The sequence below is a fragment of the Mangifera indica genome, chromosome 14, assembly GCF_011075055.1.
Source record: "Mangifera indica cultivar Alphonso chromosome 14, CATAS_Mindica_2.1, whole genome shotgun sequence".
Lineage (NCBI taxonomy): Eukaryota > Viridiplantae > Streptophyta > Magnoliopsida > Sapindales > Anacardiaceae > Mangifera > Mangifera indica.
In genome coordinates, this window is record NC_058150.1 from 6,914,326 (window position 1) to 6,932,628 (window position 18,303).

General features: G+C 31.8%; 2 protein-coding genes across 2 annotated transcripts; both read right to left on the reverse strand.

The window, feature by feature from the left end:
• Positions 1–1,255: 1,255 nt before the first annotated feature.
• Positions 1,256–3,556, reverse strand: LOC123195974 (indole-3-acetic acid-amido synthetase GH3.6-like). The gene is made up of 3 exons (XM_044609852.1): positions 3,145–3,556; positions 2,104–3,029; positions 1,256–2,002 (listed from the first exon to the last, which is right to left on the reverse strand). The coding sequence occupies exons 1-3, from the start codon at positions 3,474–3,476 to the stop codon at positions 1,422–1,424; spliced, it is 1,839 nt and encodes a 612-aa protein (XP_044465787.1). The 5' UTR covers positions 3,477–3,556; the 3' UTR covers positions 1,256–1,421.
• An 11,157-nt stretch (positions 3,557–14,713) lies between these two features.
• Positions 14,714–15,542, reverse strand: LOC123196005 (calcium-binding protein PBP1-like). The gene has a single exon (XM_044609891.1). The coding sequence runs from the start codon at positions 15,263–15,265 to the stop codon at positions 14,906–14,908; it is 360 nt and encodes a 119-aa protein (XP_044465826.1). The 5' UTR covers positions 15,266–15,542; the 3' UTR covers positions 14,714–14,905.
• Positions 15,543–18,303: the final 2,761 nt, after the last annotated feature.

Below are 18,303 nucleotides of genomic sequence, written 5' to 3' on the forward strand. Positions count from 1 at the left end.
TGAATTTGAGTTAAATTCAACTTCCAACAGTTGCTTAATTTCATTACTATGTTCTCTTTTTCAGCAATGGTGTAAGGACCTGTAGGACATTTATGCTTCAGAAGAAGAACAATATTGGCGATCTCAAACACAAACTTTGAAGCCTTTCTTAAACCACCATAATGTGGTAGAGATCCAGGGGTTTTAGAATGCGAGAATGAGGTTGGTATAGCAAAGTTTTTGCTCAAGAATGGAAGAGCCTTGCAAGAAATGACTCTTTCCACAGGACACTGCAATTACAGAAAATCTCTCAGACGACAAAAGATTAGGTCTCAGATGATGGGTTTCTTCAAAGGCCAAAGTTGCATTTCACTAATCTTCCCAGATACTTAAGTCACTTGCTAACTTGTCAATTAAACTCTTAAGCGCATAAAACATTCTTTTTTAATAGCCAATGGGTACTCAAAGCTTTATCGATTCCAGCTAGTAGAAAAATATTATAATCATGAAATTGGTTTGTTGTCAACTCGTTGTTTTTTTGTATTTTTTAGTACATAGCTTTATCTATATTGAAGTACAACTCAGTTCTACTTGGTGGACAATTGATTAATTGGGATTATGCTGCTTTGCATGGTGTTCACTGTTCAGCATTATCGGCTAAGACTAAAAAAATGTGTGGTGACATCTAGCCAGGCAGGCCCCCTGTATGTGCAGGCTATGCTTAATACAAAGCTGGCTGGTTCTCATCACCTTAATCCTTTTTTGTCCATATAATTTACAACACACTTTTCATAATGTAATGCTAATTAGTTATCAAGCTGACTAGCAGTTTCCAATCAGTTTATTTCAAAATGCATATAATTATTTTGTCTGGCTCTTGTTCAACACCTTCAAAAACCTTTGGAACTCATTATATGAGGCATTGATTTGATATCTTATTATATATTATCCTCTAGGACTCGGCTACTTAGAAGATAAGTGGTTCTTCTTGTATTAGGATGGTACTAATTAACTTTATTAGTGAGCAGCATTAGTTAAATGGACTTAAATTCCCATCGATTTTATTGAGACAAAAAGTTCAAACGTTATGTCGCATGTGTCGTTATTCCAGAGAAAGGCACACATTATTTGTTGCTCTAAAGTGGAGCCATGTCTCTAATGTATTTGCTGTTTGGGGCACAAAAAATAATCATGTTTTTCTTGCTAAGTATAATTAATTAGTTGAACCATATTCATAGATAGAGTCAGGGAGTCAGAAGAATCCAAATGGACAAAGTTATCTAGAATTAACAAGCTTTTTATTAGAATAAAATTAACTGATTTTTATAAGATTGAACAACATTGGAGGGGCCAAACTTAGTTTTTTCGCAACACAGTTCTTGTTCAACTTTAGTTTTTACCAAAACCTATGACACATGAAAGCTGAAAAGGCCTCTCTTTATTCAATTCTCAGAGCTCCAAAGCTTATGACCCGGCGCCCATTTCGGGCATTTAGGGCTAAAGTAACTTGACACAACCCTCGAGTTCAAAAGTTCAATAATGGGTGCATATTTTACACACCGTGGTGTCTTGTACTGGTTTATTGATGCACCCCGACTGAGAGCAAAGTCCATGAGCTTGTCAAATGTCCCACTTTCAACGGTCTTGATTTCCAGAGGGCCAATTGACTTATCTGAAACTCGGCCTTGGCGGTAGACGCTGTTCAGAGATTCTTCGATGGTGAGGCAACAATCCTCAAAGACTGAAGGGGGAATTTCGCTTTTATGGCTAACTTCCCAATATAGCACATAGTGACCAGGGATGTTTGATGTGTCAGCATAGCTTGTATATTCTATGAGAGATGCGTCAAATGAAGAGAGATGGCTTGCCCCGTTCTTCACTGCATTTTGTAGCTCTACTTCGTCTGTTTTATCAGAATCAATGCTCAAAACAACATTTTTTCGGCATACAAAGTTGAATTGAGGGGCTTTGTTCTTGAATCCGGCCACTTTGAGTATGTCTCCAACACGATATCGGTAAAGCCCTACAATATCAAAAATAATATCATGAACATATTCTCAAGTCCTGTACATATTTGAGTTGAACTATTCTATTAAACACTATTATTATAATCTTGAAACTTACCAGCATAAGTGGTTACCACAAGCTCATATTCTTGTCCCAGTTTAACATCGACGAGGTCAACCAATTGTTCACCAAATTCTTTCTCATTGAGAGATGTTGGGCGAGTGATGAATCCGTCATTATTTCTGTTGACAGGCAAGAACTCAAAATACGCCATGGTGGGGATGATGGTATAGGCCACTTCACTTGGCTTGCACATAGGACTAAGGTTAAGGCCAAAGTAGCACTCTGAAGAAGCATACATGGTGCAAACAGTGGGAAGGCCATTGCTATAATTATCAAGTATAGGAATATACTGAGACATGGTTCCAGTCACAATAACATCAATATACCTAGTGTTAGGCCATAACCTTGTTATTATTCCTGTCCATGACTCTTTACCACATTCTGCTTCGATAAAATCAGCAAGCTTGGGGTTTGGTTTGAGAATTTTTGAGACAGCCTCTCTTACTGATGGATCAGTGATTTTGGGGTCTATGGTTCCTGTTCTAATATCATTACAAAGAAGAGGCCAGTGCTTTTCGAGGAATCGGATGGCTCGAATAAAGCCAGAAGCAAAAACAGCACCAACACGAAGGACTTGATTGTTTAGATAAAGGCCACAAAGCAACTGAGAATACATACTCTGGTAAGAATCTTGGCAGAGAATGGTTTCGTTTGGGCTAGTGTAGTTGGTGTATGGATCATAAGGCCTGTCCTTAAAATATGAGCTTTTGTAATAACTGGTTAAAACTGGACGAGCTGCAAGTCCTCCTGGGGTCTTAGCTTCAGCTTTTATGAACAAAAAGTACATCCCTTTCCCTTTGTCCAAACCAGGAACAAACTGGTCCATTACCGGCATCAAAAGGCTATAAAGCAACGCTCTTCTCCCCAGCTCCTCTTGGATTGTAGGCATCAGTTTCCTCTCTCCACCAGATGTCCCTGAGCTACATATATCAAATAAACCCACGAAACAAAATTAGATTAAAAAAGAAAAAAACCATTATAAGGATCAAGAAAATAATCGAGGAAACTTATACATGCAAATCTGTGTATATTCACCTAGTCAAGAACTCTGATATAGGTTGTGAGCAAAGAATTGGAGAAGTATCGCCATTGGCAATACGGTCAATATCGGGCTTGAGATCTTCATAAACCACAACAGGCATCGTTTGTTTGAAAGTTTCTCTGTCTACATGCCCATTAAGGCCGTGCCGTTTCAAGTACTCAACATTTGCACTACGAGAAAGGATTTCAGTAAGAACACGCTCTTGCACTTCATCAGCATGACTTGTAACATTCTCAATAAACTGAATTGCTTTCTTGTTTTGATCAGAAATCAAACTATCGTGATCATCAATTCCCTTGAGAGAGTTTTCAGGAGCTTCTGGCATGGTTTTGACACAGAGAATGAAACTATGCGGAACACAAAGACAACCAATAGAAGAAATGATTTGTGCTAATTATGGTATAGAGAAAATGAAGCGAGGGTAATAGATATATATAGACCAAGTGAAGGTGGCTGTACCCCACTATCCCATACAAACTGTTTTACTCTACCAACAAAATGGAAAGCCATAAATTTCTTTATCCCCATTTGCTTTTCATTATTTAATTACACATTCTGACTTTTCAACGTTAGGTGATATAGAAGATAATTCATACATTAATCACTCAATTCAATTCTATTGTGTGCTTGGATTTCAAGTAAAACACGGGAACCCTTTGGAAGGATCTCCGGGAAAGACGATTTCAAGTGGAAGGGAACTGGAGGGGTACATGCGTGCATGTACTTCGGCTGTTGTTAAAAAACCGAGCAGCAAACTGGTTAAAAATTGATTAATAGCCTTCTTCTTCACGATATATCAATGATATATTCTTCCCCGCCGACACTAATTTCTCACGCTACTTGAACACAAAGACTGAAGATTTTCATTTGATATCTTGTTTCTAACTTAATTAATCTAAAGTCATTCTATAAAGTTTCAGATTTTCAAGCCATGTTAAGCTAAGAGATTCTAGTGGTTCATAGTTCAACAATAAAAGACTTTTTCACCAAGCATGTGCATGGCATTGGATTGGATTCTCTTTTAGTCTATTGTACATCACTTGAGGGATATGTAGCCAATATATCTAAATAAAAAACAAATAAAGAATAAAAAATTATGCTTGCTGATCATAAATCCGTTGTCATTTTCTGGGGATCGAGTCAATAAAATCTGCTCTTCTTTTCTTTGTAATTTACCGAAATTCATTGACATGTGTCAATACTTGTAACAGATTTTCTTTCCTGGGATTGCGTACTAAAATGAACCAAAGATATATGAATTATTTGATAAGTTATGCTGGAAACAAGGTCACATAATAGATGCTTATATGTGTGCTTGAATGTGTGAGACAGAGAAGAGTACTGCTGGATTTTCCAAGGGAAAGCTTTACAATGTAATTAGCAATTAATTACTTACACGGCTCACACCTAACTATTTTTTTTCCTTTTCATGTTGGATTACTTATAAACATAACTATATAGACTTCAACCAATCATATTGAAGGGCATTTGCATTCAGAAAATGCGTGCTGCTTTTTCATAGACTTGCAATATAATTAAGCAGCAGTCTTTTTCTTTCTTTGATCAAGAAAAAGAAACATCGAGACGCATTATTAACCCAAAGAAAGAAACAAAGACCTGCTTTCCTTTTACAAACTCTTACATCTCATGAACGTTTTGTGACTTTTAATACATTAATATTTATCAAATACGCAAAGCACTTGTTTGAATTTTATAAAATACTAATATCATATCAAGCACATTAGTTTCAGAAAATACTGACTTTTGGAATATATTAATTGACGAACATTGAGTAATTTATTGAAACCTGAAACTTAACTTCCGGGCAAACAAGGAGGAGGAAAATGTGTTGAGAATTGAAAGAGATAAATAATATATGTAGTAGTAGTGAGGTTATATCAGAAAATATATATAAAGATGAGATTAGAGAAAGCATGCAATCTGGTGGAGGCGTTGACTTGAAGTCCCATCCCGCCCTCATCTCCGGGTGTCTCCTGTGAGTATGCATAGTCATTTTCAGAAGCCATGTGTTAAACAAGCGTTGGTTGTCCCCACCCTCGTTGCTTATAGCTTTGTTTTATACAACATTAATCAAAGAAAAAAGTCAGTTGCTTAGGCTGCAGAAATGAAGGTGGAAGAGCCCCCACCACCAAGCCAGCGTTTGCTTGGTTTGCCTTGTGCTTGGTGAGATTGTTTTCAGATATGAAGATTTTGTGGAATGTTTCTATGGGATTATTGTCATCTTGTTCAACTGTGGGTTACACTGTTCCTTTCTTTCATATTCTTGACCATTTGCTCCATATATTTTTTATCCTCTTAACATTACGTTGAGATCCACCATGATTTACGAGATCTTTTTATTTCCTAATGTTTCCAGATTTTTAATATATATTTACCAAGATTAGTATAGCTTATTTGGATAGTTAGATTAAATGATAAATTATGACCTATAATCATGTTTTTAGATTATTTAAGCTATAATCCAAAAGTTAATATGATTAGCTTTTTTATATTATTTGATTATTAAATTCAATGAATTTCGTACAATTCTAATTTAAAAACTAAAATATTGAACATTTTGACACAAAATAATCAGCTATTAAAAATTATTTGTCAAAACAATCACAATTTGATTATGATTATTGAATAATAATTAGTTATACCAAATGTGTAAGACTTAATTTGAATAAAATCAATTAATAATTATAATCCATAATCATAATTCAAAATTCTAGTTATGCAAAAGGGACATATTATATAGCCTGTACTGGTACATACTTATTAAAGAATAAAAATTTCAAAGTTTTCAACACAAGAACATACATATATTTGAACCAAGGTTTTCACTTTGACATAAAACTTTGGTGAATCAATTTGTGGCCCAACAGAGATAGAGTATTTGAGGCAGTTCTTTCGTGTTTCTTGAATCGGGGTCATTGTGTTTACACGTTTTTGGTAAACAATATTATATGTACTCAGTTTTAAGTATTTAATTAGATACTTAAATAATATATAATTATTTAGTTTAATATTATTTTATTTTTAATTCAAAATTATTTAATTATGTAATAATTCGATATTTGTGTACATAATTAAATATTCAAAACTAAATATACACAGTTGTATTGTTTTTTGTAATTATACTTGCTTTTGATTGAGTTATACACATGGGTTTAGGCTATGTTTGGATAATCAAAACTCAGTTTTCTAATTTATTATAGGCTTTTCAAGAATTTAGGTGTATGATCTTTAATTTTGGCTTTGAAATTTATTATCTTATATAATTTTTTATTTGGTCATAATAAATTTTTTATGTCACTTACATATATGCTAGTCTTTTCCCAATGTAAATCGAATTTCAACCAAGAGTTACAAGAAAAACTCTTCAATAAAAGAGTTAAGCCATCTTGAAAAGCTTTTTCAATTTTTCAAATCATATTTTTGGTTTGATAACATCACAAAAATTAAACCCATAGAAATTAGTGGATTAATATGAATAAAACTGTACAAAATGGTTCTATTAATAATGAAAACCGTAGCAGGTTTGCATTAGTATAGGGATAAGAATGCAATCTCGCGCCTTCTTTTTAGGATTGCAAGCTGCAATGGAGACACTTTGACAACTTTTGCCTTCACTTGTACCGTGAGATGAACTATCATGTCATAGCTAATGTTCCCCTCTTGCTGCCCCAAACTAGTGTAAGTTTATCAGCAACCGGCAGGCCATCACTCGGAAGATGTGCTATAATTTATTTTGGTTGAAAGCCACCGAACTTTGGCCCACTCAGAAATACTATACTATTCCTATGACTTTTTTTCCGGCTAAACAGCCTTTAAATTATTGTCAAATCCAATCAAATGACTCTCGTGTGCCCTTTCTCTTGGCCCACATTAGCTGTTATCAATTTATGTGGTCAAATTGATGAATGCATGCATTGCAATAGAGAAGTAATTGTTGTTTAATGGATTGCAGTCTCGCTCTCAAAGAAAAGATCAGAATTTAGTATTGTCACCGGAGTGAGACCACAAGAGGTTAGTGGAAGATTTCTTTTCTATAAACTAAAAAAATAAATCAATCTTAAAACTGCAGAATTTATACATAAAATATAAAATATTGAATTAAATACCTTAAGGTTATAGGAATACCTGTAACGTTATACAATTAATGTGACTGTTCTTCTGCTCTAAAAATCTTTTTGAATGACAACTTTTAATGGACAAACCATATTGCATATGATTTCTGAATGGAGATCTAGTCAATATATAATAGGTTAATTGCCCATTATATCAAAGGTTTGATTCACCTTAAGTGTTACACTAATATTGTCCATTCAGATCATAACTTTTAAGTGTATTATACTTGTATTTGTCGATTACTTAAATTCATCTATAAACTATCATTAAAATTTTCAATTACTTAATTTTATTAAATCAAAATCATAATTAATATTATTTCACGTTAAAAAAGTTGTACCGGTTAGAACAAGTCAGATGTGAGTGCTTCAAGTTAAAAAAAAAAAAAATACTTTTATCACATTGGAAATAGAATAGTCTTTCTCAATTAGAAAAGCATTTTCACGTCCAAAATGAACTTGCATAATATCAGGAAAATAGTTCGGCAGTCACCCCACAAATAACTTTTGTTTCCACTTTCTTGGCTTGTTCCCTTTTTCTACACGTGAATGCACATTATTACGCACGTAAACTTTTGGGAGAAAACTAAACATGGTGAACTGTTGGTGAGCTAAAAGACACAGCAAGCGTATGGCCAATCGACAACTCGGTACGTGAATTGTACAATTCACTAACATGGATTGCCTTTTTTGGAGAAAAAATAACCACATCTAGAAATATATATCTACCTTTCCGATCGGATCAACTCATTCTCACTCCACAATGTCTTTAGCAATATCGATTGTTTTTCAGAAGATAAGGATGAAGATATTACACTACCACAAACATAGTGAAAAACGCTATTTGGGAAGATTTGGTGATTCTTTGTTGTTACATTTTCTGCAGTGTTTCATCCAATGTTATCCTAGTTTCCATGTGGAGAGAATTGATTGCCTCAAACTTTCTTTTCCTTATCCGGATCATAAATTACTCCATGACTTTGTCACATGATGTGATAATTCAGTACATGTTTTTGTTTTCACTTTCATGGGATAAAAATCTTCCCCTTTACTCAAATTTCTGGGTTGCAGTACTGGGCTGGCGTGATAATGGATGTCGGTGCTTGTCTGTGTCTACCAACAGTAACCACACTCTTCTATGTCAACTGCTATAGCATTAGGCCTCTATTCATTCATTCATGTCTCGACAGTCCAATTTATTGATGTGCAATTGCCCTTAGCTATTAAAACCTAACTTAGTGCAAAGGTAAATCTACAATGTGTGGTCAAGTTTAGAACTATAACTTCCTAAACATCTTAGCGGAAATTCAAAATGTTACAGCTTATATATGCTAAATCAAAGATGTAAACACATGGAAGCAAGCACGTAATTTTATATTTTTGAAAATTTTCAGTGACTTCTTTAATGTTTTGGAAGAATCAATTAGATTAACAAGACTTTTCAATGGTGAAGAGACTTCCCTCAAGACTACTGGCTAAAAATGGAGGACTTTTGAATTAGATCAAGATAGTTCTTTATATAGTAGATTCCCTTTAATTTACTATATTTTGGATATGAACGAGATTAGTGTCATTGAATTCCACTCTTGTCTTTAGAAATATTAATCTTTCCCTTGCTATTTGAGTGAAACCCCAGCTTCATTAGTGTTGATGTAGGAAATTGCACCAATGTAATAATGTAATTGTCCGAAAATATTACGAGAGAATTGTATTTTGAGTGCAATAGAGAGTGTTGTGTATGGAAAATAAACACAATAAAACAGTAAAAGTAAAAACATTTTTAAGTGGTTGAATTTTCTGAGCAAAAACTACTATTATAATGTTATTACTCTTTTTTACAATGTGTACATGTGCAGTGGAAGCAATTACAAAAAGTAATATAATAATTATCAAGAAACTTTTGAAGATATTACAAAGAGTGACTCGATAATTATCAGGAAACTTTTAGGGAGAATTGAAATAATATCTTTTATTTTGACTTAAGAAAATTTTATGAGAATAAGACAACAAGAAATCACAGAATAAATGCTAAAAAATTTATTGTTGTTATAAACAGCTTGATTGATATTGTCCGTTTTGGGTTTCAGACCCTCACGGCTTTAAAACATATCGTTCGAATTAAGGGCTTCAGACCCCTGCTTATATACAAGCTCAGTAAACAGTACAGGAACGATGTGAGACTTCAGGTCACAACAATTGTTATGTTTTCCTTTTGGTTTTTATACTCAAAGGGAGAGGATGTTGTTGTCATCCTGAGTCACTAGTGCATAAAGTTTTACTAAACTTGTATATCTATTTTATTAATAAAATATATGTGCTATCAAAATTATTATAGGTTGAAGCAAGTTGGATGCAACGTCACTTATTTTTATTTAATCTGATACGTGTTGTATGATCACTTAATTACTTTGTATGTAATATACCACTAAAATGGCACAACTCTTTTGTATTAAATGTGGCACAAGTAATATGGTCGACAAACTGATAATTATACCTAATAACTTTATGATAGTTTGAATATATTAATTAATGGTTAACACATGATCATATAATTGAATAGGTTAAACATCTTATTAAAAAAAAGATTACATCAGGTAAAAATCCGCGTATCCCTGTTACGAGAATATATGTATTTAGATGAAATGAGTCATCTAATGCGCTTGACATGAATTGGCTATACATCTATAATAAGGCATTAGGTCACTAAGATATTAGGCTTACATAATTTAACAACTTGATGTGGCCAGACAATGCCAGAGATGCAATTATTAAAGGGTGATTCTACCCACATAGAAAGGTTTTAAAGCTTTTTACGTTTTAAGTGAAATCTCCACCGTCAGCGTTAAAATATCATTGTTATTGGCACCAAATTTCTTTCCTAAGATCATTATACCTATCATGAGAAAAAGCAGACGCAAAGGATGCTGAAATCTTCCAAGTAATCAAGCAAAAACTTTATATTTCCAACTCTGTGATCTTGAGGGCCCAAGGAAATACCTCTCACCAAGAAATATATGATTGTCGGCAATTATCAGCGTTCAACTTTATTACTGAGGATATTTATTTATTTTACCTATAGGGAAAAACCATGCCGATGGTTCAACACGAGCATGAAGGAGACTGACTAGTAATTTCTTAATTACAAGCCACAAACTTTCATGATCTTTAAGCAGAAGACTATTATAATAATAGCCTTTTTGTATCTAACTTAAACCAATTAGATTCCTTCAAAACCCTAGTGATTTAATGTTCAAGGGGGGCAATTCAATCCTGTAGAAGGAGATGTAGCTCTCTGCATATCTTCTCATGTTTCCATTATGGCTAGCACTGGGGGCCTATTTATCCAACATTAGCTCGAGTACAAAGTACGCACAAAGTGTGTGTCTTTCTGGAAGATAATTATGGACATGGAGGAGACAAGTCTTTAAACTTGCTTTTTATTTTATATATAAATATGACACTTCATTTGCTTCTAGCTTTTTAATTTTCACATAGATGAGCATATATAGGTGGGGAGCACATTCATAAGAGAGTTGAGGAGTAAACATAGCCATACAGTTTATGGGACAGTATCCTTCGTGATAATGGATGACTTAAGCTTCCAATAAAAATAGTAAATATGGCATGTTGCTTGATTAAGTTTGTAGATAGTGCTAGGACTTTACAGATACGGCTGAATCTACACAAAAACTGTCGTCAAAATCAAATTGAAGGCTAGGGTTTTAGAAGAAATGGGTCCATGCACAAGTTTTTCTTAAAAGATCTGAAGTGATCGCCATGTCTCCCTGATATTGATCTTAATGAGGAATTTAAGGGGAGGCATGATTATGTGTTGTTTGTGTTGCACACTTTTGTTCCCTACTTTACTTGGATCTCATGAATTTGACTCATTGACTTGTCACCTCCGTTCTTTTTTCTTTCCACAAGTTGCCAGAGATATTATCCATTATTTTTTTCTTGTATCAAAAGAAAAATGAGAGACTAAGAGAAGAATATCAATCTCTGTTGACCGCTGCTATATATTGAAATTATTAAAAATTGAAATGTGAATAGAAATCTTTGTATAGTCATGCACAATGGCAGGCAAACCATCATGAAAAGGATAAGAGATATAGCATATTGTTCAGACATATTCTGTGTTTTAGATTAATTGTGGGTTGTTGGCTGAGAAGACTTGACAACTGATGAAGCTCACAAGAACTTGTATCTCCCCTATTTAAGAGATGAGGAAAGACCCTTTTTTTTTTGGTAAAACTAATAAAAAAAATAATCCAAAGACACAATTAACCATTATATAATAACAATATATAACGATAAAGTAAGTCATCTACACATAGATCAATTCAAATATGGATATAGATCTTTTTACCTAAAACAACGAGAAAAACAGAATTTGATATTATCAAATTATTCTCTTTTATTTTAAATATATATTAAAATCTAGATATATCTCTTATATAGTAGAAATTTTCTTTTATCTTGTAAACAATGAAGAGTAGATGTTAGATTTACTTTTTTTAGTTAATTCATTGTATAATTTATAGTTTCTCTGTTAAACTTCAGTTAAAGCAAATAACAACGTAATGGTGGACGTAATTTCCAAGCAATGACATTATTCATTATTTCATTATCTCCTTTATTTCCTTCATTTCTTGCAATCATCCCATTAATTCTTATTACTCATTTATCATTATCACTCATCACCATTTTCTTGCACAAAACCCATTCTTGGGTACTTATCGTTGTGGATGAATTATCATATCAACAATTTGGTGCTAAAAGAAAAGTCTTTGACATGCTTTTCCTAACTTTCCAATGGAATCATATTTCCAATGAATAATTCTTTTGATGGCCCCTTGCAGAAGAATATTAAAGTCTAAGAAATCTCTCCTTTGTCCTTCCACCAATCTTTGTCGGAACACTCTTCTCATGACATCTCATAGGAAAAGATCAAAGAAAATTCTAATTTACGAGGCTATCGAAACTAGTCATAACGTCTCTCCTGTTGAAGAAACTAAACATGTCTCCAAAGACCAACTAGTTCCTTCTCCAGGGTAACATGATACTATCACTGCAAACCAACTTGTTCCAGCAGTTAAAGAATGGTCAATCGAACCCAATGCGATTCGCAACTTCATGACATAATTGGTGGCTTGTCCAATGCCATCAACACACTAATCTAGCAATTAGATAGCACTTCTCTAAAAGCAACATTTGTTTAAATGCCTTTTTAGTAATTCTTACTCGGAATTGTAGCTTGCATAAAGTCCTATGAGATTATGCAAAAATAACACAGGAAAAACAATATTGTCAAGGCCAAAAAATCACTCAAAAACACAAATTCAGAAAAACCACAGAAACTTCTTAAATAGATTCATTTACACATCTTTAAAAGATCATTTCTTTTTTCAGTTTTAAATTGTTTTGAGTGAAGTGATCTTGTTATCAATTTAACGCTCGCATATAGTACTACAACTAGGTACAATTTTCTGGGATTAAAAAAGGCATTTTAACAGATATAAAGAAAATAATCACATCACAAATATAGGAAACTATGTTGATTTGGTTAATTGAAATTACTAATGTCATCAATTAGTCATTTGTTACACTCATTTAACTCATAAACATGCATTTTCATCACGAGATTTACATGAGAACAAAGCATAAAAATCTGATACCAATATTGGATAAAAGCTAAACAAAACAAATTAATTGAGGTTAATATTGTGCGCAGAAATGATCGAGTGGTCTTGTTCTATGTGCTTCAATTTACAATGAACAAGCTTCTTCTAGGTACGGAGACGACTACCATAGTCTTCTTTACAAAATCCACACCTTATTGCTATTTTTGTGACTGGGGAACCTTGAGAGATTAGAGAGAATTTTTCCTTTTTTGTGACTGGGAAACGAAATATTCCTATGAATGTGTAAATATTTTGAGCTGGCAGTTCCAGAAGTTGCCATGGCTTGTTTTGGATATCAAACAATGGGTTTTTTTTCTTGCAGACTACAAGTTTGTGTTTATAGCCCATCATTTTCAGTGTAAAGCATAAGGGCCTTCTTGGTGGGCTAGACGTTTATGCTTCCGTATATTATGGCAGACAACTTTGAGATTATGATTTCATACAATCAAAGCCTCTTGTCATTTTGCTGGCCTAAATATACCTAAGAAAAGGCATTGGAATTTATCTAGGAAGAAAATTCTACCAAAGAGAGAAGAACGTAAAGTGCAGGGATGTTATTTAATGCTAGTAAATAATTAGATGAATTTTAAAAGAAGTTTAGTCTTCTGCTCAAAAATCTTTCAAGTGTTTTGGATGAAATTCGACAGGGTAATAGTATGAATTATAAAATTATCATCCTTTTGCATATGTGCAATCCACATGAAAGTATTCTGACACAATTATGTAAAAATGTGCATTTAAATCCTAATTTATTGAATCTAAATATAGAAAAGTGTCAGGTAATTGTGTTATTCATATATGAGAAAGGTAAATGATAATAATAAAACGTGGGCTCATGAATAATAAGAGATGAAAATGACATGTTGAAGATATCGTATGTACGATTAAAACTACTAAAACCCACTTTTCCCATTATTTTAGATAGCAAGATTTCTACTCGTATTATAAGTTGCGCGTGTTTAATCGTTATGTGTTCATCAGACAACTAATTGTTTCTTCTTTTGTAGTTATTGTGCATCGTGCTATGAAGAAATATAATTGCAACAGAAAATTTAGAAGAAACAAAATGAAGGTTGCCTATGAATGTAAGCCAAATGGCATGTATTTAGTTAAGTAGACTTTGCATATTATTAAGGGTAGACACAACAGTGAATTATATTAGATCGAATATAGTATAACCCATTGTGTCCATAGACTATGTCATGTCAAGATTTGTCAATTGACAAATTTTATAGGACGAATTTATCCACAAGTATGATATGCTCGTGACATAACCTAAAACCCTTTAAATTGTGCCTTTGTAGAACCTTAATAGATCGGCTTGCATGCTTTTTTGGGGCAAACCTACCTCTTTTCACATATATATTGGTTTTTTTGGGAAGCCTTACCTCTTTATATACAAATAGAGAGAGAGAGATCATATTCAATTAGTTTTAAAAAGATGTAAAAACATGATTTTAAAAAATCAGGTTATAAATTAAAATAATTCAACATAAAAAATCAACTATTTTTTTTTAAATTAATTATTAAAATTAAACCTAAGACTTAATCTACCAATTTTGAATATATATACTATTAAATTAAGTTTTTTTTAATAGTAAAATAATTCAGATTACAAATTTAATAAAAAAAATTATTTTTAAACCATTAATAGATCTTTTTACTAATTAAATGACCTGACTATTGATTAGATTAAACCGTCCCTCCATTACATCAACATATGGGCTGATTATGAAAATATTATATAAATACATAAATAAGATGATTCTATTATTTTAAGCTTCAGTAAACAGGTTTCGGCCGGTATTCATCACCGCCCAAGAAGAATAAAAATATCCGATTTAGTAAGGTGTTATTTCCCTGTATGTGCTGTTAATTTGTCACTGCAAAACATTGCTCTGCCCTGCCCTGCTGTAGAAAACGTAAATTAGATTCTTTCAAAACCCGGCTTTCTTCAGCTCCTCCTCTAATGCTTCTTCAAGCCAAAACTGTGACTCTTCCATTAACTGAGGGCTTAATCTGAACATCAAGACGCAAAACTCCATTTCGTTTAAGGCACCATCACCATCAAGATCACCTTCTTCAACCATGCTGACAAGCTCATCATCTCTCAGTCCTTGCAACCCCAGAAGAGCAGAGTTCTTCTTCAAACTCTCTATCGTGATGACCTCCTTTTCTTTATCCATCAATGCCTCGAACCCTTTACAAAGCTCCCTTATCAGACCTTCACCGCCTAACTGATCTGCCATTACAGGCAACAGATCCTCAAAACCGGCCTTCTTGCTTATCCCCTCCATAATAATTCTTGTTCTTCGATTTCTTTGAATTTAAAATGTATAAGAGAGAAATCAAATTGTATCGCAATTCTTGAGCATGAAAATGTGCATGTATATATATATAAGAAAGAGAGGAAAGTTGGAAGAGTATCTTCCTGGAAAGAGAGAGAAGAGATGGCCTGGCTCCTTCCGGATGACAGAAAAGGAACGTGTAGATAATAGCTGGTTAGCTTCTGCCTCTTTTGATCTGCCGTTGCCTATCAGTTTCTGAGAAGTTTGTCAGGGGTACTTTTGACTTTTACGTATTTAACTTCCGAGAATTCCTAATATAGGGCCAGATGGCGTGTTGCTTTTATGTTTTTTATTTTGATCTTTGAAAATAAAGATTTGGAAGGCACATAATTCTTATTCAATTTCTTTCGAATTTCTCATAATATAAATAATTAAATTTCTTACAAAAATGTATTGGGAAATTTAGTTACGATTATAATCAAGTAGTGTCAAATAATATATATATATATATATATATATATATATATATATATATATATATATATATATAAACAACTAGGTTGAGATGTGGGGTATTGCTATTGGACCACCGTATAAATTCACAATTCCAATAAGAAAAGTCAATCCTATTAGTGCATAAGTATGAACTACGAACCCCACAATAGATTCGTGTATTTAGCGTGTATACTAACTCCCCCAATACTTCACACAAATAGTCGTGGACAACGTGTAAAGTTAGGTATGAATTGACTCATTTTAATTCAAATTAATATTTAGTTTAATTTAAATCAAATTTAAATTAAAGTTTTTATTTAATAATTTGTTTGAATTTTGTTATGATGATATTATTTATTTATCTTGTTAAGAATACTATTTAAATGTTATTGATACTATTTATGTTACTATACAATCTCTAATGATAATATCTTTAATTAGTTTAAACTTAAATTTAAATTAATGATTTAGGATTTAAACTAAATTCAAATTTATTTATATTTAAATTTGATGAATCTAATACTAACTACGTATCTCTGGCGGATACTGATTTTCACTGCTCCTACAGCAGCTATAATGTACCCCTACCACACTGTAAACTTTCCAACTCTCGCCATCTCTTTTCAATTCTTTTTTCTTATCTCATGTTTATTGGTCATATCCTAAGCTGAAAACGTATCCCAAGTATTGAATCATTTAATTAATTTCATACATAATTGACCATTCGTGGATGAGCTTAAGGGAGCGTTTAGTTTGAATAATATTTTATTATCAGAATAGAAAGAGTAACTTGAAGATAAATTATTTAAAAGATTACTGGGTATAAATGATTACTATGTTTGATAAAATTTTATAGATATAAATAATTATTGTGTTTGGTTAAAGGTAATAAAAGATTACTAGTAAATTATTTTACTTAAAAGCCCTTGAATATAATTATTTTAAATATTTTTTATATTATTTATCATATTAATTAAAAATAAATTTATTTTTATCTCAAAAAATTAATAAATAATAATATAATTATAATAAAATCAAGATTACCTTAGTAATTTTTAAATACCTAAGGTGAATGTGGTAATCAGATTACCACTTATATTATCTGTCACGTCAGTATTGATAATAAAATATTACAGGTAAACTAAATAAGAGAATAAAAAATAGATTACCAAGATAATCTTTAAAAACTGGAACCAAATGACCCCCAAATGTATTTGGCGTATTTCTTTGATTTAAAATGGTATGGAGTTCACATGGTCATTGTCCCATAAATAAGGGGCGTTGAATATTTTGCCGACCTATTTATATATACATTAAACACTTTTTATAATTTAAACATTTTTATTATTTTATGTATTGAAATATCTAAATTGTTATTGTCTATATCCTTATAAAGATTCATAGTTATAATTTCATATGAAATATAATATGTTATTGTTTAATGTTTTAATTTTATACTATAATATTGTTTAATATTATTATAATATAATTTGGGGAAATTAAAATAAATGCCCTTTTTATTGGGGTAATAAAAAATTTACCCTAAATTTTGGGATTAAAGCAAAAATACCCTTAAATTAAAGTATTTAAATGAAAATGTCTCAAATATCCCCTTAAATACCAAAACTACCCTTCTAAATTAAATTATTATTTTATTTAAGGGTAATAAACAAATTTACCCCTAATGTTGGGGTTTAAACAAAAATACCCCTAATCATAGCATTTAAACAAAAATACCCCAAAATAATACCAAAACTATCATTCCTCTATTTCTATATAAACCACATATCTTCCTTAATTTTTCACATATCTGAGAGAGATTTCTGAAGAGAGAAAATAAGTCCGTGTTCAAGATTTCGGGCGTGAAGAGAAAAGTTCGTCATTTCGAGGTATTTATCCCTGTCATTACTTTAATTGTTATTATTTTATTAATAATGTAATTATAGTTGTGTGTAATATGTAAAATAATAAAAATTATATAGGTTATGTTGTAAATATTATAATAGTATAGGATAATATGATATTACTTCAATCGTTATTATTTTATTAATAATACAATTATATGTGATTTTTATATAATAAATTATAGTTGTATGTAATAAGTAAAATAATAAAAATTAGTAGGCTATGTTTAATAATATTATTATGTCAAATTGAATTATGAAATAGGTATAATTGTGTAATAGACATCTATAAATAGTATTTTCAGTCGTATTATTTATGTTGATTATATATTTTATTTGGGCAATATACAAATTTACCCCAAATTTTAGGGTTTAAGCAAAAATACCCTTATATTAAAGTATTTAAACAAAATGCCTCAAATATCCCCTTAAATACCAAAACTACCCTTTTAAATTAAATTATTATTTTTTAAATGATAAAACCAAAACATGATATATTTAAGTAGTCACAATATATAATTGAATTATGGAATTGGTATAATTGTGCAATAAACATCTGTAAATAGTATTTTCAGTCGTATTATTTATATTGATTATATATTTTATTATAGAATTAATCTAAATGGCTGGATATACTTCAATTAGATA

What these genes read in the sequence shown, in the direction of transcription:
- LOC123196005 (XM_044609891.1), bottom strand. Translation starts at nt 15,265, where the DNA reads ATGGAGGGGATAAGCAAGAAGGCCGGTTTTGAGGATCTGTTGCCTGTA.
- LOC123195974 (XM_044609852.1), bottom strand. Translation starts at nt 3,476, where the DNA reads ATGCCAGAAGCTCCTGAAAACTCTCTCAAGGGAATTGATGATCACGAT. An exon ending in ATATCAGAGTTCTTGACTAG is followed by an intron (nt 3,030 to 3,144) that starts GTGAATATACAC and finishes TGATATATGTAG; the next exon opens with CTCAGGGACATCTGGTGGAG. An exon ending in TGTGGTAACCACTTATGCTG is followed by an intron (nt 2,003 to 2,103) that starts GTAAGTTTCAAG and finishes TTGATATTGTAG; the next exon opens with GGCTTTACCGATATCGTGTT.